General features: G+C 44.5%; 1 protein-coding gene across 1 annotated transcript in view; it reads left to right on the top strand.

The window, feature by feature from the left end:
• DESI1 (desumoylating isopeptidase 1) overlaps positions 1-24,546 on the top strand; it is a 31,173-nt gene extending 6,627 nt beyond the window's left edge. Inside the window, exons 2-6 of the mRNA XM_066634290.1 lie at positions 7,837-7,858; positions 9,493-9,562; positions 16,322-16,431; positions 18,254-18,376; positions 19,661-24,546. Of these exons, the coding sequence (XP_066490387.1) occupies positions 7,837-7,858; positions 9,493-9,562; positions 16,322-16,431; positions 18,254-18,376; positions 19,661-19,754 (419 nt within the window). The 3' untranslated portion in view covers positions 19,755-24,546. The remainder of the gene's footprint in view (positions 1-7,836; positions 7,859-9,492; positions 9,563-16,321; positions 16,432-18,253; positions 18,377-19,660) is intronic.
• Positions 24,547-25,050: the final 504 nt, after the last annotated feature.

The raw sequence follows: 25,050 nt of genomic DNA, 5'->3' as shown, positions 1-25,050 counted from the left end.
TAAAGTCAGGAAGGAAAATCTTGCCTGGTAAGGTCTAGGTTCCTATATCTGTTCAATAGCTGCAGATGTGGATAGGATCTTAAGAGGGCAGTCTTGTGCACAGTGACCTGGGGGAAAGTTCTGTTGAACTTAGTGGGACTTACATCTGAATAAAGCTGCACAGGATAGGAAGGGGACATTCTTTTTAAAGTAAAGAAAATCCTTACTTTTAAAATAAAGATTCTTTAAAAAAGAAAAAAAAAACCTTCATAATTCTAGTGAAGAACTCCTTCATGGAATTTTATCATGTGCCAAAGTCTGAATCTTTGAGCATTCAATCAACCATGAATGTACAAAATGTCTAAGTAACAATTTATGTTTCTTCCTGGTATAATGACTATAGCCAACCTACTCTTGGTGCAACATTCCCATCTCTGGTGCGACATTCCAGACTTGCTTGCAACACTAATGCAGTGCCACAGGTCATGGCATTGCACTACTAGAATAAGTGCCTGATCCTATCCAATTTTTCAGTGCCAATGCAGCCATGTCAAAGTGTGCTGCATATTGCAGTGGGGGTTCATAAGAACATAAGAACAGCCCCACTGGATAAGGCCATAGGCCCATCTAGTCCAACTTCCTGTATCTCACAGCGGCCCACCAAATGCCCCAGGGAGCACACCAGATAACAAGAGACCTCATCCTGGTGCCCTCCCTTGCATCTGGCATTCTGACATAACCCATTTCTAAAATCAGGAGGTTGCGCATACACATCATGGCTTGTACCCCATAATGGATTTTTCCTCCAGAAACTTGTCCAATCCCCTTTTAAAGGCGTCTAGGCTAGACGCCAGCACCACATCCTGTGGCAAGGAGTTCCACAGACCGACCACACGCTGAGTAAAGAAATATTTTCTTTTGTCTGTTCTAACTCTCCCAACACTCAATTTTAGTGGATGTCCCCTGGTTCTGGTGTTATGTGAGAGTGTAAAGAGCATTTCCCTATCCACTCTGTCCATCCCCTGCATAATTTTGTATGTCTCAATCGTGTCCCCCCTCAGGCGTCTCTTTTCTAGGCTGAAGAGGCCCAAATGCCGTAGCCTTTTCTCATAAGGAAGGTGCCCCAGCCCCGTAATCATCTTAGTCGCTCTCTTTTGCACCTTTTCCATTTCCACTATGTCTTTTTTGAGATGCGGCGACCAGAACTGGACACAATACTCCAGGTGTGGCCTTACCATAGAATTGTACAACGGCATTATAATACTAGCCGTTTTGTTCTCAATACCCTTCCTAATTATCCCAAGCATAGAATTGGCCTTCTTCACTGCCGCCGCACATTGGGTCGACACTTTCATCGACCTGTCCACCACCACCCCAAGATCTCTCTCCTGATCTGTCACAGACAGCTCAGAACCCATCAGCCTATATCTAAAGTTTTGATTTTTTGCCCCAATGTGCATGACTTTACACTTACTGACATTGAAGCGCATCTGCCATTTTGCTGCCCATTCTGCCAGTCTGGAGAGATCCTTCTGGAGCTCCTCACAATCACCTCTGGTCTTCACCACTCGGAAAGGTTTGGTGTCGTCCGCAAACTTTGCAACCTCACTGCTCAACCCTGTCTCCAGGTCATTTATGAACAAGAACATAAGAACAGCCCCACTGGATCAGGCCATAGGCCCATCTAGTCCAGCTTCCTGTATCTCACAGCGGCCCACCAAATGCCCCAAGGAGCACACCAGATAACAAGAGACCTCATCCTGGTGCCCTCCCTTGCATCTGGCATTCTGACATAACCCATTTCTAAAATCAGAAGGTTGCACATACACATCATGGCTTGTACCCCATAATGGATTTTTCCTCCAGAAACTTGTCCAATCCCCTTTTAAAGGCATCTAGGCTAGACGCCAGCACCACATCCTGTGGCAAGGAGTTCCACAGACCGACCACACGCTGAGTAAAGAAATATTTTCTTTTGTCTGTCCTAACCCGCCCAACACTCAATTTTAGTGGATGTCCCCTGGTTCTTGTATTATGTGAGAGTGTAAAGAGCAGGGGTGCTCACACTTTTTTGGCTCGAGAGCTACTTTGAAACCCAGCAAGGCCCGGAGATCTACCAGAGTTTTTTTTACAATGTTCGCGCCATCATAACATATAACATTTATGTGTACAATGTATGTTGGTGTACCTTGAGCCCCACTGAGTATAACAGGACTTACTCCTGAGTAGACATGCCTAGGATTAGGCTGTGAGGCTGCAATCCTAGCCACACTTACCTGGGAGTAAGCCCCATTGAATACAATGGGCCTTACTCCCGGCGTTTCCTCCCAGATCTACTCTGCAATCTACTCATTTTGCTTCGCGATCTACCGGTAGATCGCGATCCACCTATTGAGCATCTCCCTATCTACTCTGTCCTTCCCCTGCATAATTTTGTATGTCTCAATCATGTCCCCACTCAGGCGTCTCTTTTCTAGGCTGAAGAGGCCCAAACGCCGTAGCCTTTCCTCATAAGGAAGGTGCCCCAGCCCCGTAATCATCTTAGTCGCTCTCTTTTGCACCTTTTCCATTTCCACTATGTCTTTTTTGAGATGCGGCGACCAGAACTGGACACAATACTCCAGGTGTGGCCTTACCATAGATTTGTACAACAGCATTATAATACTAGCCATTTTGTTCTCAGTACCCTTCCTAATGATCCCAAGCATAGAATTGGCCTTCTTCACTGCCGCCGCACATTGGGTCGACACTTTCATCGACCTGTCCACCACCACCCCAAGATCTCTCTCCTGATCTGTCACAGACAGCTCAGAACCCATCAGCCTATATCTAAAGTTTTGATTTTTTGCCCCAATGTGCATGACTTTACACTTACTGACATTGAAGCGCATCTGCCATTTTGCTGCCCATTCTGCCAGTCTGGAGAGATCCTTCTGGAGCTCCTCACAATCACTTCTGGTCTTCACCACTCGGAAAAGTTTGGTGTCGTCTGCAAACTTAGCCACTTCACTGCTCAACCCTGTCTCCAGGTCATTTATGAAGAGGTTGAAAAGCCCCGTTCCCAGGACAGATCCTTGGGGGACACCGCTTTTCACCTCTCCCCATTGTGAAAATTGCCCATTGACACCCACTCTCTGCTTCCTGGCCTCCAACCAGTTCTCAATCCATGAGAGGACCTGTCCTCTAATTCCCTGACTGTGGAGTTTTTTCAGTAGCCTTTGGTGAGGGACCGTGTCAAACGCCTTCTGAAAGTTCAGATATATAATGTCCACGGGTTCTCCCACATCCACATGCCTGTTGACCTTTTCAAAGAATTCTATAAGGTTCGTGAGGCAAGACGTACCCTTACAGAAGCCATGCTGACCCTCAGCAAGGCCTGTTCGTCTATGTGTTTTGAGATCCTATCTTTGATGAGGCATTCCACCATCTTACCCGGTATGGATGTTAGGCTGACCGGCCTATAGTTTCCCGGGTCCCCCCTCTTTCCCTTTTTAAAAATAGGCGTGACATTTGCTATCCTCCAATCTTCTGGCACCGTGGCCGTTTTGAGGGACAAGTTGCATACCTTAGTCAAGAGATCCGCAACTTCATTCTTCAATTCCTTAATAACTCTTGGGTGGATGCCATCAGGGCCCGGTGACTTATTGATCTTTAATTTATCAATGAGGTCTGAAACATCTTCTCTTTTAACCTCTATCTGACTTAACTCCTTGGTCAGGAGGGGCCATTCGGGCAGCGGTATCTGCCCGAGGTCTTCTGCTGTGAAGACAGATGCAAAGAACTCTTTTAATTTAATGAAGAGGTTGAAAAGCACCGGTCCCAGGACAGAACCTTGGGGCACACCGCTTTTCACCTCTTTCCATTGTGAGAATTGCCCATTGACACCCACTCTCTGCTTCCTGGCCTCCAACCAGTTCTCAATCCATGAGAGGACCTGTCCTCTAATTCCCTGACTGTGGAGTTTTTTCTCCAAGGCCTGTTCGTCTATGTGTTTTGAGATCCTATCTTTGATGAGGCATTCCACCATCTTACCCGGTACAGATGTTAGGCTGACCGGCCTATAGTTTCCCGGGTACCCCCTCTTTCCCAGGTTCAGTTACTGAGGCCTCCTCAAGGGAACATTTGGCGGCTGCATCACACTGGAAAGTTGAATAAGATTGGGTTCTAAGTGTAGCAAATCACCTTAAACTTTTTTTGCTTCATGCACCAAGCCTTAAATTCTGTACAGATGTAATATTTCCCTGTATTGCAGTGGTGATAATATTGGCAAATCTGTTATGAATTGATTGAATTAAAACAGACATTCAATCATATGTTTTTTCCTTTAAAACAAATCACTTCCAACTATCTTCTAATCACTGTGAAATAACATTGTTGGCTCCTGTTCTAATGTTTTTCTGACATTGTGATTATTATAAGAACATAAGAACATAAGAACATAAGAACAGCCCCACTGGATCAGGCCATAGGCCCATCTAGTCCAGCTTCCTGTATCTCACAGCGGCCCACCAAATGCCCCAGGGAGCACACCAGATAACAAGAGACCTCATCCTGGTGCCCTCCCCCACATCTGGCATTCTGACATAACCCATTTCTAAAATCAGGAGGTTGCGCATACACATCATGGCTTGTACCCCATAATGGATTTTTCCTCCAGAAACTTGTCCAATCCCCTTTTAAAGGCATCTAGGCTAGACGCCATCACCACATCCTGTGGCAAGGAGTTCCACAGACCGACCACACGCTGAGTAAAGAAATATTTTCTTTTGTCTGTCCTAACCCGCCCAACACTCAATTTTAGTGGATGTCCCCTGGTTCTGGTATTATGTGAGAGTGTAAAGAGCATCTCCCTATCCACTCTGTCCATCCCCTGCATAATTTTGTATGTCTCAATCATGTACCCCCTCAGGCGTCTCTTTTCTAGGCTGAAGAGGCCCAAACACCACAGCCTTTCCTCATAAGGAAGGTGCCCCAGCCCCGTAATCATCTTAGTCGCTCTCTTTTGCACCTTTTCCATTTCCACTATGTCTTTTTTGAGATGCGGCGACCAGAACTGGACACAATACTCCAGGTGTGGCCTTACCATAGATTTGTACAATGGCATTATAATACTAGCCGTTTTGTTCTCAATACCCTTCCTAATGATCCCAAGCATAGAATTGGCCTTCTTCACTGCCGCCGCACATTGGGTCGACACTTTCATCGACCTGTCCACCACCACCCCAAGATCTCTCTCCTGATCTGTCACAGACAGTTCAGAACCCATCAGCCTATATCTAAAGTTTTGATTTTTTGCCCCAATGTGCATGACTTTACACTTACTGACATTGAAGCGCATCTGCCACTTTGCTGCCCATTCTGCCAGTCTGGAGAGATCCTTCTGGAGCTCCTCACAATCACTTCTGGTCTTCACCACTCGGAAAAGTTTGGTGTCGTCTGCAAACTTAGCCACTTCACTGCTCAACCCTGTCTCCAGGTCATTTATGAAGAGGTTGAAAAGCACCGGTCCCAGGACAGATCCTTGGGGCACACCGCTTTTCACCTCTCTCCATTGTGAAAATTGCCCATTGACACCCACTTTCTGCTTCCTGGCCTCCAACCAGTTCTCAATCCACGAGAGGACCTGTCCTCTAATTCCCTGACTGTGGAGTTTTTTCAGTAGCCTTTGGTGAGGGACCGTGTCAAACGCCTTCTGAAAGTCCAGATATATAATGTCCACGGGTTCTCCCACATCCACATGCCTGTTGACCTTTTCAAAGAATTCTATAAGGTTCGTGAGGCAAGACTTACCCTTACAGAAGCCATGCTGACTCTCCCTCAGCAAGGCCTGTTCGTCTATGTTCGTCTATGTGTTTTGAGATCCTATCTCATTATACATATGGGGAAGGCGCATGAATGGCATACGTGCACCATTAAGCAAAGGCATGGATCGAGAACAAACTATTGACAGCCATCTTCTGACACACACATTGTGTTCTGTAGTTAGACAAACAAAATGAGAATTAAGGTTCAGTAATATCTACAATGAAGTGTTCAGCTATTTCTATGGACTGAGTTTAACTTCTGATGTACACTACAAAACTATCTTATGAGCAGTTGTGTAGCTGGGGGTGTGGGAGATGCTGTGCTCCTGGGTGGCAATGCCATACCCGCGGCAGTCACTGTTCCTGCACCTTCCAGTTTCTTCTGCTTTGAAAAAAAGCAGAAGAATCAGGTGGCCACGGCAAGCAGTGCTCAGCTGCTCCGTGCGTGGCTGTGCGGGGGCAGGTTCTCCTACCTCCCCCCCCCCCAGTCACATTCAGAGCAGCTGCAGGATTCTAATTTTGGCACAACCAGAAGTAATTGCAGTGCCATCATCATGTCATCACAGTTACTTCTGGGTCAGGGGGCAGCACCGGAAGGTGTGCCCCAGGGTGGCTTTACAGCCAGCTATGCCACTGCTTATGAGCTATCTTATGAGCTACTGCACTTGCTTCCAGTGTGGAAGGGATTGTCACTCCCGAATCGGCCTTTTCAGCCACACTAGATGCTGTTCCAGAACCACCATTCAGAGCGCGATACCATAGCCTTTCGAGACTGAAGGTTGCCAACAACAACAATGAGCTATCTTTCAAAGCTGCTGTGCAGCAAATGAATACAAGTATAGTTCTGTGCAACCTGATCACACATGTATAGAGGTGTTTGTTTCTGGTGAGTAAGATAGATTTATACCCTAGATCTTGCTGAACACAACAGACTTACTTCTGAGTAAGGTAAGATAAATAACACCATTTTCAAACACCTCTTACATATGTGTTTACACCAAAGTGAATACCATTATAGTCAATGAAGCTTACTCCCCTGTGCATAGGCTGCAGCCTCAATAGTTAGGAGTGGCACTGGGGACAAAACATTGTTTGTCAGTTGCAAAGGGCCCATTGCTGACCCCTGAGACCACCTTTGTGCCCATAGCTTTTGTAGGGTGGTAGCAGAGCAGCATTCAAGGCCCACCTAGGTAGGAGATGGGAACCATAGCAGGTTTGCTAAGGCCTACTGAAGCCAAAGTTCAGCACCAGGGAGTATTGTAGCATTAAACCAAATCAGAATTTTAAAATCTGTTTTCTTGTTTTACTCAACCTTGATATCATTGCAATTTGAAGTTTAGTAGATGCAGAATCTCTAACCTATTTTGTAAAAAATGAATAAAAATACGGTTTTTGACAAGAGCCTGTGTGATCCGTTCTTCTGTAAAGATTACTCTTGTGCCACAAATTGCTATAGTACAGTTTGCGCTTTAGTTTGCAAAGAGTTTTACTAGACAGAACTTGGTTTGTAATTTGCAGCACCTTATTGTCTTAAAGGAGGAAGAAAGAAAGAAATTCTCATGAGTTCACAAAACCTCCTCTACTTAGTTCTCTGGAGGTGATTCTTAGGAACTACAAACAAAACATTATTGTATTTACAAGGCTTGTTAAGAGTAGATTCTAGTGTTGTGCCTTTTGCTAGCTGGTTTTAGGCCCCACATCATGGAGCTATTTCAAAAGTAAAATTCCCATAGGGAGCATATCCAGCATCCAAGACAAGCACCATTGCCCCTTCAGGAAGCCTGACACAGCTTGCAATCTGTTACTCTAGGTTTCTGATATGACTAAGAGGCTATGAGTCATTGCCAGTCCCATCAGATGCTAGCAGCAGTAACTTTACCAATGGGGGGGGGGGATTTTCCCTGCTCTTTTAGAAATACAGTAGTACACTATTAGGCACTCACTTGAAACTGTCTTGCCTCTAAGGAAATGTGCACTGGTGAAACTGAGTAACCTTGGTTGCAACATGTAAAGTAAGTGGCTGATGACATTTTTTCTTTCTTTCTGTATACAGGTAAGCAGCTGGATGGCATCTGGTGAGTATTACATTAATTGATGTTTTGATGGTGTGAAACATTTCAACACTTACATCACTTCTACAGAAACAATCATGAATGTTTTTAGAGGGTGAAACAGCGCTGTGTAGTCAGGTGCTTTTGCTTCCAGCATTGGAAAGTGGACACTGTTTTAATAATTACTTATTCTGCAGCACCCTCTCAAAAAGTATTGAGCATTTTACAAAAGCAAGAAGACCTTGTTCAGACAGCTTTAAATTTGACACTTGTTCTGTAACAGGATGTGAACTAGAAGATTTGGGATGAATATTGTCTTTTTTATTGTTTAGCCTTAATGTTCATTTACTTAAAGTAAAAACCTTTTGATTCAAATGGTGTCCATCAATTCAGAAGGCAGCATTTCTAATTGTTTCAATAAAAATACTTAGAAAAACTGCAGGTGGCAGGTGCCATTTTAGAAGAAGCATAGCTCCCTCTTCTGTGTTAAAGGGAATAAATCTTTTTAAGATCATGCTTGTTGTATGACGCATAATGGACAAGGAATGATTATATGCATCTGTGCATAATGTACAAGGAGAGAATTGTTTTTCTTCAGGAGTATTACTTTGTATGGAAATCGGATTGATTGATTGATTCATTAATTGATTGTATGAGACTGTACCCATTAACTGTATGAGCTTCAACCAATTTAATTAATCACCTAAGATCTTTTAAGACCAATTATAGCCATGTGTAAAACACACACTTGCATATGAGAGAGCCTTCTGAACCAATTACCGTGTTTCCCCGATAATAAGACACTGTCTTATTATTTTTTTTGGACAGAAAAACACCAGAAGGCTTATTTTCAGGGGAGGGCTTATTTTAATGAACATTGACAGCAATTTTAATAAACAGGTAAATGTGAACAAATCATGCCCCCTGAGTTCTTCTTTTATCCTCCATCATGCCCCCTGAGTGCTTATTTTATCCTCCATCATGCCCCCTGAGTGCTTATTTTATCCTCCATCATGCCTCCTGAGTTCTTCTTTTATCCTCCATCATGCCCCTTTTATCCTCCATCATGCCTCCTGAGTTCTTCTTTTATCCTCCATCATGCCCCCTCACTCCTGCTTACATACCTGGTTTTTATGTTGTCCTGCCTCAGCTCTCCTCCGCGGCACTGCTCTCAATGGCGCCAGCAAGCAAATCACTGGGGAAGAACAGGATGACGCGCTCACTGCTGCAGCTCTGATTGGATGCAGCTCGGAGCGCGGCGTGCGTTTCACCCGGGGGGGGGGACGGTGCATACAGAGGGTACCGTAATGTAGCGTGTAGCGCAGGGGATCACCTTCACTACAGTAGCAATCTCAATAGGGCTTATTTTCGGGGGAGGGCTTATTTTAGAGGGATCTTACACAGTAAGGGGAGGGCTTATTTTCGGGATAGGTCTTATTATCGGGGAAACACGGTAGTAATTCCAGTGTGCACTTGGATTTGAGACTCAATAGTTATTATAACAGCTTGTAAGTGGGATACAAAATAGTGTCCAGAATTTGGTGGAGATCTCTTTGTTTTTTGTAATATTGCTAAATAGTTTGATTTAATAATACCTTAGGTTTCACTGATGGCTTGTTCTCGTATTTTTCCCTGTTATTCTTCCCCACTCTTCCCAGGCACACGTCCATAGTTGTCCACAGGGATGAGTTCTTCTATGGTAGTGGTGGGATCTCCAGTTGTCCACCTGTAAGTGTTCCATTTTTATGATTTATTTTCTAGTTTTACTCTGTTTTCTTTTACACAATAGGGTGACAACACCATATTACTTCATACCAATAACAGATGGGCTTAACAGTCAGAAGTGGATCAGAAATGGTTCTTCTAAGCCCTCACACAACAGCAAGGGCACCTAATTTGGTGCAGGAGCACAATATATAATGAAGAGGGGCATATACATTCCAGCCAAAGTGACTATTTTCCAGCAAAGCAGATACAGTACTTCTGTTTTATTTATTTCAGCATCCTATTTGGAAAAATAGCAAGGAAATAGAATGTTTACAATACAATCCTATGCATGTCCCCTCAGAAGTAATGTCCATTGTGCTCAGTGGGGTTACTCCCAGGAAAGTGTGTATAGGATTGCAGCCTTGTGGCCCAATCCTATGCTGAGTTTACAGTGTCAGATCTCGCAACCCACCATTGTAAGTTCTGTGTTGGTGGTGGTGTGGCGGCCATTCCACCATTTGGAAGGCTTCAGCCACCAGCACAAAAGGCCAGAGGCTGCGCATGAGTAACAGCGGCCTGCTGAACCTCCACCATCCGCTGCTGCAGCAGTAAGTTGGCAGTGTGGGCAGGTTAGGGAAGTATCTTAGCAGCAGTGACACACACCAAGACCTATCCCTCCTTTCCTGGCCCGTACCCAAACCCAGGAGTCTCCTCAGCAAAAGAGCTGGTGTAGGTCCAAGATGACCCACTAGAGGGCAGGCAGCTTATGGGGAGGAAAGTAAAAAAGTTTTTTTTTTACTTTCCTCTCCTGGGCTGCCTGGTCTCCTCCCCCAGCATGCAGCATACACTCCATCAGTTGTGCTGATGCATACTATGGGCTGGCAAGGGATAGGATTGGGGTGTCGGTTCCTAAATTTTCAGTAGCCAGTTCTCCAAAACAATTAATTAACGTTTTTATTTAATATTATGAAAGAGTTGGCTAACATTTCTAATCTAGTCTTGGGAGCACAGCAATGCCTACACCTATGCCAGTAGGCAGCCAATGCTGGCTCTGTAACTAAATTTATATAATCATTTTTTGGCACAAATTAAAATTGTAGGAAGATTTGAACAGCATAATAATTCACAATGCAGAGTATTACAGCCCCCCAACCAATACAATATCTCCCTTTTTTAAAGGGGAAGTGTAGCATAGAAACCAAAATTACCTTTCCTTCTTTATGTCTCTATCCCTAAATTGGGACAGATGGTTCCTTCTAGAACTTGCCAGTGTGGACTTGTATTATTTTATTGACAAAAAGCAGGAAAAGCAGTGGAGGGTTCAGCTATGCGGGCTCAGTGATGCAGGCTCTGACCACCAAAGTGCAGAAAAAAAGACACCTCGTGTCTCACAAGATAGTGACAGGGTACTCTGATTCAAGAGGCTGCCTGTAAGACTGCTATGCACCTCAGAGCTCCTCACCCTGCTCTTAGTGCCAAAACAAAATGGCGGAGCTCATTCCAAGGGTGGGAGACTGCCTCGCTGCTGGCACGAGTCTCAGGAAGATGAAGGCGCTTGGTGCCAAAGGAGAATGACTGATCTCTCAGTAGAGACAGTAGTCCTGAATCGGCCGAAAACTGGCTGCATCATTGGAGAAGCCATTGGAGCCCCGCAGCCTCCTGGCTGCTTCTTAAAGGGGCCCAGCACACAAACAAGAAAAAATTAAAGAAATAAGGGGCAAAAGCCCTGAAAAAAAACTGAGGTGGCTTGGGGAGCCACAGGAAAACACTACCGCTACCTGCAAAAGCCAGTCTGGAAAATCATGGGAACTCCACCCCTCAAGAAGACTTGGGTCAAGTGACCTGTCTGCCTGAGAGCAGGAGCTTCCCATTCACATGGACTAACACTGCCATGGCACCACTGAGAAGAGGAGTTCACAGATAAGAACATAAGAACAGCCCCACTGGATTAGGCCATAGGCCCATCTAGTCCAGCTTCCTGTATCTCACAGCGGCCCACCAAATGCCCCAGGGAGCACACCAGATAACAAGAGACCTCATCCTGGTGCCCTCCCTTGCATCTGGCATTCTGACATAACCCATTTCTAAAATCAGGAGGTTGCGCATACACATCATGGCTTGTACCCCATAATGGATTTTTCCTCCAGAAACTTGTCCAATCCCCTTTTAAAGGCGTCTAGGCTAGACGCCAGCACCACATCCTGTGGCAAGGAATTCCACAGACCGACCACACGCTGAGTAAAGAAATATTTTCTTTTGTCTGTCCTAACCCGCCCAACACTCAATTTTAGTGGATGTCCCCTGGTTCTGGTATTATGTGAGAGTGTAAAGAGCATCTCCCTATCCACTCTGTCCATTCCCTGCATAATTTTGTATGTCTCAATCATGTCCCCCCTCAGGCGTCTCTTTTCTAGGCTGAAGAGGCCCAAACGCCGTAGCCTTTCCTCATAAGGAAGGTGCCCCAGCCCCGTAATCATCTTAGTCGCTCTCTTTTGCACCTTTTCCATTTCCACTATGTCTTTTTTGAGATGCGGCGACCAGAACTGGACACAATACTCCAGGTGTGGCCTTACCATAGATTTGTACAACGGCATTATAATACTAGCCGTTTTGTTCTCAATACCTTCCTAATGATCCCAAGCATAGAATTGGCCTTCTTCACTGCTGCCGCACATTGGGTCGACACTTTCATCGACCTGTCCACCACCACCCCAAGATCTCTCTCCTGATCTGTCACAGACAGCTCAGAACCCATCAGCCTATATCTAAAGTTTTGATTTTTTGCCCCAATGTGCATGACTTTACACTTACTGACATTGAAGCGCATCTGCCATTTTGCTGCCCATTCTGCCAGTCTGGAGAGATCCTTCTGGAGCTCCTCACAATCACTTCTGGTCTTCACCACTCGGAAAAGTTTGGTGTCGTCTGCAAACTTAGCCACTTCACTGCTCAACCCTGTCTCCAGGTCATTTATGAAGAGGTTGAAAAGCACCGGTCCCAGGACAGATCCTTGGGGCATACCGCTTTTCACCTCTCTCCATTGTGAAAATTGCCCATTGACACCCACTCTCTGCTTCCTGGCCTCCAACCAGTTCTCAATCCACGAGAGGACCTGTCCTCTAATTCCCTGACTGTGGAGTTTTTTCAGTAGCCTTTGGTGAGGGACCGTGTCAGACGCCTTCTGAAAGTCCAGATATATAATGTCCACGGGTTCTCCCGCATCCACATGCCTGATGACCTTTTCAAAGAATTCTATAAGGTTCGTGAGGCAAGACTTACCCTTACAGAAGCCATGCTGACTGTCCCTCAGCAAGGCCTGTTCGTCTATGTGTTTTGAGATCCTATCTTTGATGAGGCATTCCACCATCTTACCCGGTATGGATGTTAGGCTGACCGGCCTGTAGTTTCCCGGGTCCCCCCTCTTTCCCTTTTTAAAAATAGGCGTGACATTTGCTATCCTCCAATCTTCTGGCACCATGGCCGTTTTGAGGGACAAGTTGCATACCTTAGTCAAGAGGTCTGCAACTTCATTCTTCAATTCCTTAATAACTCTTGGGTGGATGCCATCAGGGCCCGGTGACTTATTGATCTTTAATTTATCAATGAGGTCTGAAACATCTTCTCTTTTAACCTCTATCTGACTTAACTCCTCGGTCAGGAGGGGCCGTTCGGGCAACGGTATCTGCCCGAGGTCTTCTGCCGTGAAGACAGATGCAAAGAACTCATTTAATTTCTCTGCCATCTCTAAGTCTCCTTTTATCTCTCCTTTCCCTCCCTCACCATCCAGAGGGCCAACCGCTTCTCTGGCGGGTTTCCTGCTTCTAACATATTTGAAGAAGCTTTTATTATTCCCCTTATGTTGCTGGCCATGCGTTCCTCATAGTCTCGCTTGGCCTCCAGTATCACCTTCTTACATTTCTTTTGCCACAGTTTATGTTCCTTTTTATTCTCCTCATTAGGGCAAGACTTCCATTTACGAAAGGAAGCTTCCTTGCCCTTCACAGCCACTCTAACTTGGCTGGTTAGCCATGCGGGCACCCTCCTGGATTTAGTGGAACCCTTCTTTCTTTGCGGTATACACCTCTGCTGGGCCTCTATTACTGTTGTTTTAAGCAGCCTCCATGCACTCTGGAGAGATTGGACTCTTTTTTTTTTTTTTACCCTCCCTTTCAGCCTCCTTCTAACCAGCCTCCTCATTTGAGGGAAGTCCGCCCGTCGGAAGTCAAGGGTTTTTGTTAGAGATTTGCCTGGTATTCTTCCCCCAACGTGCACGTCAAAACGGATCGCAGCATAATCACTGTTCCCCAATGGCTCAGTAACGTTTACATCTCTAACCAGGTCCTGCGTACCGCACAATATTAAATCCAGAGTCACCTGTCCTCTGGTGGGCTCCGTGACTAGCTGATCTAAGCCACAGTCATTTAGCACGTCAAGAAATCCGGTTTCCTTATCGTGACCAGAACACAAATTGACCCAGTCAATATGAGGATAATTGAAGTCCCCCATGATTACAACCCTGTCCCTCCTTGTCACCTCCCTGATCTGTTTCCTCATTTCAAGGTCCCCATCAGATTTCTGGTCTGGAGGATGATAGCACGCCCCCAGTATTACATCGCTGCACAAGCCTGGTAATTTAACCCACAGAGATTCTACGGTGGAGTCGGACCCACCTTCAATCTCTACTTTGCTGGATTCTATCCCTTCCTTAAAATAAAGGGCCACCCCACCTCCAACACGCCCCTGCCTGTCCCTCCTGGAGAGTTTATAGCCCGGGATTGCGGTATCCCACTGATTCTCCGCATTCCACCAGGTTTCTGTTTATGCCCACTATGTCAATATTTTCCCTTGTCACCAGACATTCCAGTTCTCCCACCTTTGCTCGTAGACTTCGGGCATTCGCATAAAAGCATTTGTACACGGAATGACCCAGGATGCGCTGCTTATTCGCTCCTTTGTCCCCGCATCCTCTCATTGTGCCAAACCGTCTATCACATCCTATCACACTACCTTTCCCAATTTCTTCTCCTACTCTGCCTTTGTCTTGTTGTTCTCTAACCTCCCCATCCTCATCCCATAGGGATGAGGAGTCCCGAACCGGATGTCCCTCGGCTCCTGTCGGCCTTCCCCCAGGGATCAGTTTAAAAGCTGCTCTGCCACCTTTTTAATGTTATACGCCAGCAGTCTGGTTCCATTCTGGTTCAAGTGGAGCCCGTCCCTCTTGTACAGGCCCCGCTTGTCCCAAAAAGTTCCCCAGTGCCTAACGAATCTAAACCCCTCCTCCCTACATTACCGTCTCATCCACGCATTGAGACCCCTGATCTCCGCCTGCCTAGCTGGCCCTGCGCGTGGAACAGGTAGCACTTCAGAGAACGCTACCTTTGAGGTCCTGGCTTTCAGCTTCCTGCCTAAAAGCCTAAATTTGGCCTCCAGGACCTCCCAGCTACACTTGCCCACGTCATTGGTGCCGACATGCACCACAGCTGCTACCTCTCCCCCAGCACTGTCTACTAGCCTGTCTAGACAAGAAGTGATGTCCGCAACCTTTGCACCAGGCAGGCAAGTCACCATGCGGTCCTCACATCCGTCGCAAACCCCCCTCTCTATGTTTCTAATAATCAAATCCCCCACTACAAGAAGCCCCCGACCCCCCTCCCGCCGAGGAGTATCCCGAGTGCGTTTGGATACAGGCCCATTCCCTGGAGAAGGGATCCCCCCTACGGGATTGTTTCCCTCCTCTCCAGGATGACGTCCTCCAGTCCCGAGACTTCCCACCCGGGCAGCCGAGGAGCTGCACGCCTGAGGTTGGAACGAAGCCTGATCGTCCCCAGAAGTCTCCCCACGGTCCTCCTCTGCCTGCCTGCGCTTCTCCAGGTCGGCCACCAAGGCTTCAAGGGAGCGGACACGTTCCCTGAGACCCTGGAGCTCCTTGCACCGAGGACACACCCATGACATATGCCCCAGAGGCATATAATCATACATATGGCACTCGATGCAGAACACTGGATAGCCCCCACCCTGCTGCTGGCTGTCTGACTGCATAGCTTTGTTGTTGTTGTTGTTGTTGTTTTATTTAGGGGTCCTTTTATAAACCCTACACTGTATAGCAGCCCTCTTCTCAAGGGAAGAGGAAGGGCAGCGTATGGGGCCCTGGCCTCCTCGCCCTGCTGCTGAACTCGCCCAGATGCTAAACTCTCGTGCCTTACCTGGCACTTAGTTCCCGAGGCACTTGGTTCCCAGAGGCCACACGTATGGCCTCAACCCTCAATACCTCAACCCTCAATACCTCAATACCTCAACCCTCAACCCTCAAAAGATAGACTCAAACCCTCCCGTTTTACTAGTATATTGATAAAAAGTCAGTCAATCTGAGTGACTTCTGAGAGAAATACTTCCCCATTATGCATTCCCCTTAGGAAATTATCCTAGAAATCTCAGTGATGGTGGCCTGCCCTTGAAATGCTCTCCCCAAGGAGACTCACCTGGCACCTGTCTCTCTTTTATCTCTTTATCTCTCTTTTATCTCTTTTTGCCTTTTCACAAAAGGCAAAGACCTTTTGTTTTTCCATGCTTTCTACTCCTGGGATGTTATTCTGCTTTTAAATTCTGGTGGTATTTGTGCGCACTACTGTTTACTGTCATGTTTTTTGTTTAATTGTATTATTACAGTTTTTTGTTCTTGCAGTTTAATTTTTTACTTTGATCCATGTAACAATACGTTTTGAAGAATGGTCTATGAATAAATTCAATCTTTGCATACCCTCCTGGATGTAAATTTTACAGGGTGGGACACTGCTTGGGCCTCCAGACTCAGTTGTCGACTTAGGATACACAGAAGTTTCCGAAGAGCTCTTCCTGGAATACTTGGCTTCATTGGGAGATTCTATATTTCGGTGAGAGAATGCAGCTTACTTTCCATTCTGTCATTCTCTGAAAGAGGCCACTGGGTAAAGTCTTCTTAGTACAGATTCTATAAGGATGCTGTTTTATTTAAATTTGATTTGGTTTTAATGGAGATAAACAGTCTCCACTCAGAGTTCAATATGCAGCTGTTGTGCGCAATCCATATTTCTCTCCTGGAGTTTAGTACAGCATTTCTCAACATTTGTCCCCCACCATACCACTTTGAATGGTCCACCTATTGGAAGTACCACCAGAGGTAATTGGTGATGATGTCTTAGCCAGTTACTTCTAGATTGGGAGGCCATACAAACTGCAATAAACTCAGGTAAGAGACTCAAAGTGAATGAGAGAGCTTTTTTGAGCTCTGCCCACCCAGCCAAGCCTCCTATCACTGTTTGGTGTATTGCATTGCTGGTCTCACCAACAAGTGATAGGTGCCTGGGGGTCCCGTGAGTACCACCGGACAGCACCTCAAGTACCATTGATGGTAAGAGTACCTCTGGTTGAGAAATGCTGGTTTAGGAGGCTTTGTTACAGTATGGATACAATACCCCTAATATAGATGTGTTGCATCCCCAACCTTTTTTTTTTCTTCTTCAATCACTGTGAAATCCTGAATAATTTCATTTAGGGTAAAGAGCTTCGTTCTGAAATTACTGATAATGTACTATTTCACTCCTCTGAATTGCTTTTAATTTGACAGGTCCCTTTTTAAATTAAAAGGTATAATACAGCCTCTGACATAAATGGTAATGATACAGACTTTGGATATAGATACAATCAGCATACTAGTATAATTTCCTACAAAATAAAAAAAACCTGGTAGACCATGCTACTCTGGAAAATGAGAGGGTATTTGAAGATTTTGCAGCAATTCAGAGTTCAACCTAATATAGCACTAGAAGAAACTACTTAAGAAAACTGGTGGTGTAGAACATCCTATTTCCTGAAAGAGGAATATCTCCTGTAGAATGATGGAGCCAGTTTAAATTGTATAGCCTGGTGGAAATGCACTGTGAATTGTTAGACTAGAGCAGGGGTGTCCAGACGTTTTGGCAGGAGGGCCACATCATCTCTCTGACACTGTGTCGGGAGCTGGGAAAAAATCGATTTACATTTCAAATTTGAATAAATTTACATAAATGACTATATTAGAGATGGAGCTTATATGAATGGATGAAGGTCTTGCAGTAGCTCAAGGCTTATAAAAGACCTTGCACAAAGTAAGGCCGGCCTTTCCTTCGCTGCTACAGCATCACAGACTTGAAACAGCAAGAAGTGGAGGGAGCCATTGTTCCACAGCTCACTTGAGAGGTCAAACAGTCACCCTCATGCTGATAGCAGTTGTGTTGGGCCAGCATGGGCTCCAGCAAGTCTTCAGAGGGCCAGAGCCTCATTGGAGGCTGGGGACACCCCATGGGCCGGATTGTGGGTCCCCGAGGGCCGCAAGTGGCCCCTGGGCTGGGATTTGGGCCCCCTGGACTAGAGAAACTGAAGGCAGAAAAAGGATTAAGTATCCCCTTTTCCCTACTGCTTCTCTACTCAAAATCTTACCCAAACGGCTTTTCTTTAAAAACAAACTGTGATACGTAGTACCTAACATGTAGTTTAGCCCTAATCCAAATGTTGCAAGGTGAATTGACCTCTACCTTAGTTGCTCTGATCCTGACCACCATCCCAATTTCAGTTGTTCACCCTTGTGTCTTAGGGGTCTCACAAGAGGACAACCTTATGTCTTAGGGGTCTCTCTTTATTACTCTGTGCATGTATTCATTTTCCTTCCTATGTTTAAACTCTTCTTTTGGGCTACAGAGGAGAGTCCTACAATCTTTTTGACCACAATTGCAATACATTCAGCAATGAAGTAGCACAATTCTTGACGGGGAGAAAGATCCCTTCCTACATCACTGATCTTCCATCTGAAGTCCTTGCAACGTGAGTAGAGCCCTTGTATAGATGTAGTGTATATCATGAATGACTAGTCCTATGGCTTTTCAGGAATTTTGAGAATAAGGCAGTCCTTGCTAACTTGGAACCTTGTCACTTCCTTCAGACTGGATTAGAAGTAAAGGGTATTATAGGAAGGCATTATTATTTCTCTGTACTTTTAATGCAGGTTTGTCCTCCTTATCCACAGGCTCGGGACTTGCTGATTTGACCCACAACGGGTCAGGAGGGCCAACCTGTACCTCCTGGACTTCAGGAGAGAGGCTTCCCTGTGCTTCAGAAGGCCTGCTGAAACCTTTTAAAGCACACTTCCAGTTTCTTACCAGAAGTGTGCTTTAAAAGGCTCCAGGAGGCCGTGCACAACATCCCTACATTTTGCAACACCTCCAGACGCAACCAGAACACAGTTCTAGTTGCCTCCAGAGGTCTTTGATGGACTGAACCCACAAATTTTGTTATCTGTGGGTTTCAGTATCCATTGGGAGGGGGTCTGGATCCCCTGTGGATACCGAGGTCCAACTGTATTCTGAACATCATTGCTTTCAAAGTGTTCAGCTGCTTTAGAAAACAACCTACAAGTATTTTGGGAGGGGAGGGAACACTAGAAAGGCCCTTATTCTGTGTATTTCTCCACAGTTGAGGAACTCTATGAAAATGCTGTAGTTTGAAAGTGCTCCCTGAGATCTTTTGCAACATTAGAAGGCCTTTATCAGATGGCACAATATGTTGGCACATCATACCCTCTACTGTTGAATTGCAGAGGAGGCAAGAACATTGCTGAAACATTATGCAAGTTCTGATGTTTGTCCCCACACCCCCTACAACATTGCAAGAGACTCTGTGGCACACCTCTTGGACTGTTTTGTACCTGCTTGAGAGCCCAATCCTGAGCTTGACACACCAGCTTACCACCGGCACACACTGTCACAAATGTGCTGTAAGGCATGTTTGTGAGGCCTAACTTCAGGTGAGCGCCCATGCTAGCATGATAGGACCATTCTGCAGGCCTTGGATTCCTTTACAATGGACCAAGGCATGTTTGCCTATTCAGGAGTAAACATGCAGTGTGGCTCAGTTTCACTTTCCAGAATGCTCCATGTATTTTTCTTCTTGGTTATCATATCAGTTTCAGCTTTGCAACCCACAATTTGAGAACCTACTCTAGAGACAGCTCTGTTTCGGTTATCATTGGATAAATCCATCTGTGTACATTGTGCTCCAAGAACTTAAGGTGTTCTTTCCCCCCCCCCTTCATTGTTCTTGCTTCTTCAGACCCTTTGGACAAGCTCTACGGCCTCTCCTTGACTCCGTCCAGATTCAGCCACCTGGAGGAAATAATTTCAGCAGACACAATGGACAGAGCTAGCAGACGTGGTGGACAGTGCCACAATTCATCAGGGCATTTTCTTTTTGAACACAAATTTGCCAGATACCCGTATTGTAATGTCAACAGCAAGATGGTATTTCAGACTTTCCAGGGAGAGTATTTATTGAATTGCGTGTGATCTGATGCTACCAGAAAAAATCATCATAAAGTCAAATAGTGTTATATTTACTTACTAAAGTTGTTTTTGTCTTGGTTCACTTCTAATGCTTTTAAAATATCCCCTGGCAAGAAAGTGGCACTTAAGAAGCCCATTACATAACTTAAAGTAAGATGGGTGGCACTGAGTATGCTAGCTATTCCTTGCCAGACTTGCTTATTTTCATTACCCTTGTATGGTGTATTTGTGGCAGATGTAACCCCAAAGTGTGAATCTTGCAACACTGAAGTTCTAGTTAATATTAACCCAATATTAAACTTGAGTGTTTTATGCTACCTTTAGAAAGGGAAAAGCTGAAAACATTCACTGTGAAATAGTTTATTGATATATTTACCTTAAATGGATGTTTATAGGTTAGTTTCTTAATGGCAATAAATCTGCACAACAAAATTAGAAGGATTTCTAACTGGAGACAGTAAGTGGCATACATAATTTTACTTACTCTAGAAGGATTCCTTGTTCCAGAGTAAGGAGTAACTGTGGTATCAGCTCTTTGGGGTAGTCCCTGCAATTCATCCATAGACACATGTAAAGAAACCTTTGAAATTGGTTACTGTAGACTAGAGACATTTATTACTCTAAGCGTTCTCTCAGTATTAGAAAAGAAAAAAACAAGGCAACTATACAGTTGTCTAATTAGTTGCATGCCTTCGTTATTAGGTGCCTAGTGGTATCCTCATAAAGTCGGGGTTAATAAAATGAGTCCACCTAAGTTTGAGTGGAGGATAAGCTGCTAATAGCCAGCTGATAACCCTTTGGACATCGGCCCAAAATATTGTTAATGTGCGCACTGATAAGGGAAGGAGAGACTCTGAATCAGCTTTTGAATAAAAGATAATTCTGTGCCACAGAACCTTTAAAATGAATGTTTGGCTCTTTTCAAATGTTGGCACTCCATTTTCCTCCTGTTGTCTTGAAAGTACTTGTCCATTTTACAGGGTCAAGTAACAACAGATAAGATGCTATCATTTTCCTCGTTATTATCTCTCCAGCAGATGTTATCACAAGCAAGCATGTTCAGAAAATCCTTATGAGATTAGACCTGTTAGTCTTTAAGAGAGCTTTGCAGAAGGGGATAGTATAACCAACATCCTGCCCCCAGCTCAGTCTGGCCTGCTGTGTTGGATATTAGTTTAACTTTGAAATCTTCTCGAGCCGGGGAGATCTGTGTCTTTTTTTCCCCTGATGTTAGCAGGCTAGTTTTTTCTCTAAATAATGCAAATGGCTGTTGCTGTTCATATTTGGCAGGAGAGGGACTGTGAATTTTTTTCTGCTGATATAACAGCATTCACTTTTAACCCACAACATATGTAACCATATAATGCCACTATGACTCCAAAATGCTAGCCTAGAAAAGTAACCTACTGCAGTCTGTGGAGAATCCTGCCTATCTCTTTAAAGGCTCTGAGACAGCAGGAGAAGATGCAATCACCATGCCTTCTCCTACCAATCTTCTAGCCTGCCTTCTTTCTGGCTGTGACCTAAAACTGGAATCCTGCTAGCCACAGACTGATAGAGGGAGGAATGAGCAAGGGGCACAGTACTTACAACTTCTCCTGCTGTCTCTGGACAGGATTGCCATCTTCAATCTGGCAGCCCTAGTAGCATTTCCTAGCTATTTTCCTATCCATTACAGCAACAATTGGGTAACAGTAATTCTAGTCCTGAATATACTTAATTGTTATTCTTTGCTTAAAAACACGTTTTTCTTTTCTTGCTCTTTATAGTAATTATTGTGGGCTCACGGTAGAAAAGAAGAGCTGCAGGAGCAGGATCTTTACAAATGCATCCTGCTGCTGAAGCCTGCAAAAGTACTAACTGTCTTAGAAAATGCATCCCCTCCATTATTACAACCTGGTCCAAAACATGTATTTCTTCCAGGTCAGCTTCACTATGGGACATACTTTCTAGTAATTGTGTTTAGAATTGTAACATCAGCAATGCCAGTAGTTGTGTATGTCATACCAAACCATTCCTTCTGTCTGTTTTTCTGTGTGCCTTTCCCATCTGGCCAGGTGGAGAAATGGAAAGTCCTGGAACTTACTTGACCATCCTTAGCATTTTCCTTCCCACCACTTTAGGAATGTATAATTTCCTTCTATGCATCATCACTTAGAAGTAAGTCCAACTGAGTTCAGTGGGCTTTACTCCCACGCAAGTATGAATAGGTGTGCAACCTTGGACATCTTTAGTGGTATAGAAAGGAAAGGAGGATGAGATTATGTCTTGTGCATTATGAAACCTAATATTTGTTATCTCTTCTGTTACTAGTAAAAGATTAGTCTTTTGCTGTTCTCTAAAATATGTATGGGCTCAATTTTTACTTCTGTGCAATAACAATTAGAGTCTCTGTGGTGATGGAAGCCCTAGAAGAGACTGCATTTCAAAGCTAGCTCTCCATTCTAGGACACGAATTACTCGGCTCTATGGACCTCTACCAATTAACGTGGTTGAGGGTACATATTCATAGTGAAAAGATGTATTTGAAGTGGTTAGAAAGGACAACCACGTATATAAGCATTCCACTCAGTCATGTGTATTTCTAAGTATATAAGAGTATGGAACATGTATGTCTATGTAAAGCAAAGCACTTCTGACCTGAAGTAGCTGATGGTGGGCAGGGGAACCTGAATGGCTCTTGTCAGAGAGCAGAAGCTTGGCCCAAGTGATGGGTCTCTCCTATTTCTAGGGATTCCTTTTTGCCATTTTATAATTAAAACAAATAATAAAGATTTTGGCAGAAAGTAGTTTGGTTTGTTTGCTGGTTTTGATATTCAACTACTTCAGCATTACATGGTTCATGTTTCCCTTGGTTCTCCTTTCTCCCAACCAAATCTGTTTTGTAGTGTCCTATATATTGCGAGTGATTGTGCCCCCTTCAAAGGAGGTGCAATTGTACCTGATGCAAGTGCAGCCTCCAGTGGTGCACTCAGGCATGGCTTAAATTAGTTGTGGTAACCTTTATCTGGTGGACAAGACTTTTGCATTGAAAAAACATGTCTGAATACTATCTGCACAAACATGGCACTTACTGGTCCTGGAACAGAAAGTGGCATTGGGAGGATCTCTGTTGTTTAATACATTGAAGCTTGATGAGATGGAGGCAATGCATGCTCAAAACCCTGAAGAGAGGAGAGTAAGATTCGAGTGTTCAGGAGTAGAACAGGAGCTTTGGTATATACCCATGACTGGCACAAATGAAATAAATTATGCCATTTGGACAAATGCATGCAAATATACCAAATTTGCATGCATTTGTTCATGCAAAGTGCCAAGTTTGGGCTGTCCTTTCCTATCTAACTTTCCAGCACAGATACAGCACTCAGGTAAGAGGACAATTGTTGCCTTGAGGATGCATCTGTGATTGCCCCCACCACAGCAGGATGCAGGGCACGCCCCATTGGCACAGCTGTATCAGTGTTGGAAAATTTGGTAGGATTGGGCCCTCAGATTTCTGGTTTGATCTGTCTGTGTGTGTGCCTTAGCATATCTCTGTTACTCATAAAACCGACCTGGTGAACACAATGGGAGGATCAGCTTCCTAAGTGGAAAGTATTATGTTTTTTCAGTTGTAACTAAAGGGTACCAAAGGTGAGCAAAGGTAGCTATGCTACCTCTAAACCTCCTAGGGCAAGTAGATTAGTACAACAATAAAGATGACAGACTAGAAAGATAAATAACAATTTGTCAGAATTGATGGTAGCCCATTCCCCCCCCCCAAGCAGAGCACCAATTAGTTTTCACAGTATGTACCACTAGGTGGCACTAAAACATGCCAGGCCTTTATTTTTGAATCTCACTATATAGGGCTTGACTGGAAGTTGGATGCATTGTCATGCATTATAGCCTGATTGGCGCTTTAATAAGGAAAAAAGGTTTGGAAGTGATTTTCAGTGAACATGAACTGACCTAAACATAACAATTCTCTGTACTTGTGTCCTCTCTACTACAGCTTCTCCTCAGTGGGGTTCAAGATTTACATATTTATCCTCAATCCTGTAATTTATATTTCTACCCTGCCTATAGCCTAGGGTAGCTGATAATTCTTAAAAACAAATACAGTTGGAGTTAAGTGTATACCCCACATCTAACTTCCTCAAAAAGAAAAATGGTATAAGCCATTTCAAACAGTTTCGGGGGGGGGGGAACACTACTTTGTCCCAACCCATAAAAATGTGCTTAAAGAAAAAGGTCATCTAAGGACTGAAAAAAATCTTTCAGAAGGCTTTCTCAGGAGTGGTAATAAGGATCTAGAACATTTCCCAGTGGGTGAAGTCCATTCCATCTTCTCAGTACTACCATTCCAACATCAAAGCCCATTCCCTTTCAGAGAGCCTCTGAATGTTTCTGATCCCTGAGTGTATGGGATCCCTGATCCCATAAAATTCTTCATAGATGTTCTGTTACATTGGTTTGTGACTTAAGTTTAATTTGATTATTGTTTGTCACTTGTGGCTTCCTCCCACCTCTGCTATTTAAAAACCATGTTTTTTGTTCTATATTTTTATATTGTGCATGAAATGATTGTAAGTAACCTAATGGGTATGGAAACCAAAGGTGAGATGAATGTATCTTAATAAATATGACCAGCAGAAGCCATACGAACAACCAGAAGTGATGCTGTAAATTATTTGCTGTCCAAATAGGAAGGGATATGTGTGGCTTTAGCTTTCAAACAGGTCATAGCAATACACCAAGGGCTCTTCAATCTCTACCTGGGGGCCAAATAATAGAGCATTGCTCTGCCCAACAATATTGCATTGATGGTAGTGGAAAGGTATAATTTATTTGCAATCATCGCTGCCACAGAAGTTCTAAAGTCAGCTCTGACCTGTGTTTGATCAGATTAATCATAAGAGTTCTTCCTCAGACACTCTAGTTGTCATCCCCCTCTGTTTCAGTGCTTTCAGCTCCTTTGAAAGCAGGGATCCTACCAATCAGCAGGAAGTCTTTTTAAAGCGGTTGTATCAACTGCCCAGGTCACTTTTCCATTCTGGAGAGGGACCAAGACTTCAGCAGGACGACTACTAGTAATGGCAACAAGAAACTTCCCCAAGGCTCTCAGGAACCATTTGGATCCATTAAGCTCCAAGGATGAATCATTTTAGTAGGTCCTCC

The sequence above is a fragment of the Tiliqua scincoides genome, chromosome 7 (genome assembly GCF_035046505.1).
Source record: "Tiliqua scincoides isolate rTilSci1 chromosome 7, rTilSci1.hap2, whole genome shotgun sequence".
In the NCBI taxonomy this organism is placed as follows: domain Eukaryota; kingdom Metazoa; phylum Chordata; class Lepidosauria; order Squamata; family Scincidae; genus Tiliqua; species Tiliqua scincoides.
The sequence above is the reverse complement of the archived record's forward strand: the minus strand, read 5'-3'. Positions and strand labels throughout refer to the sequence as shown.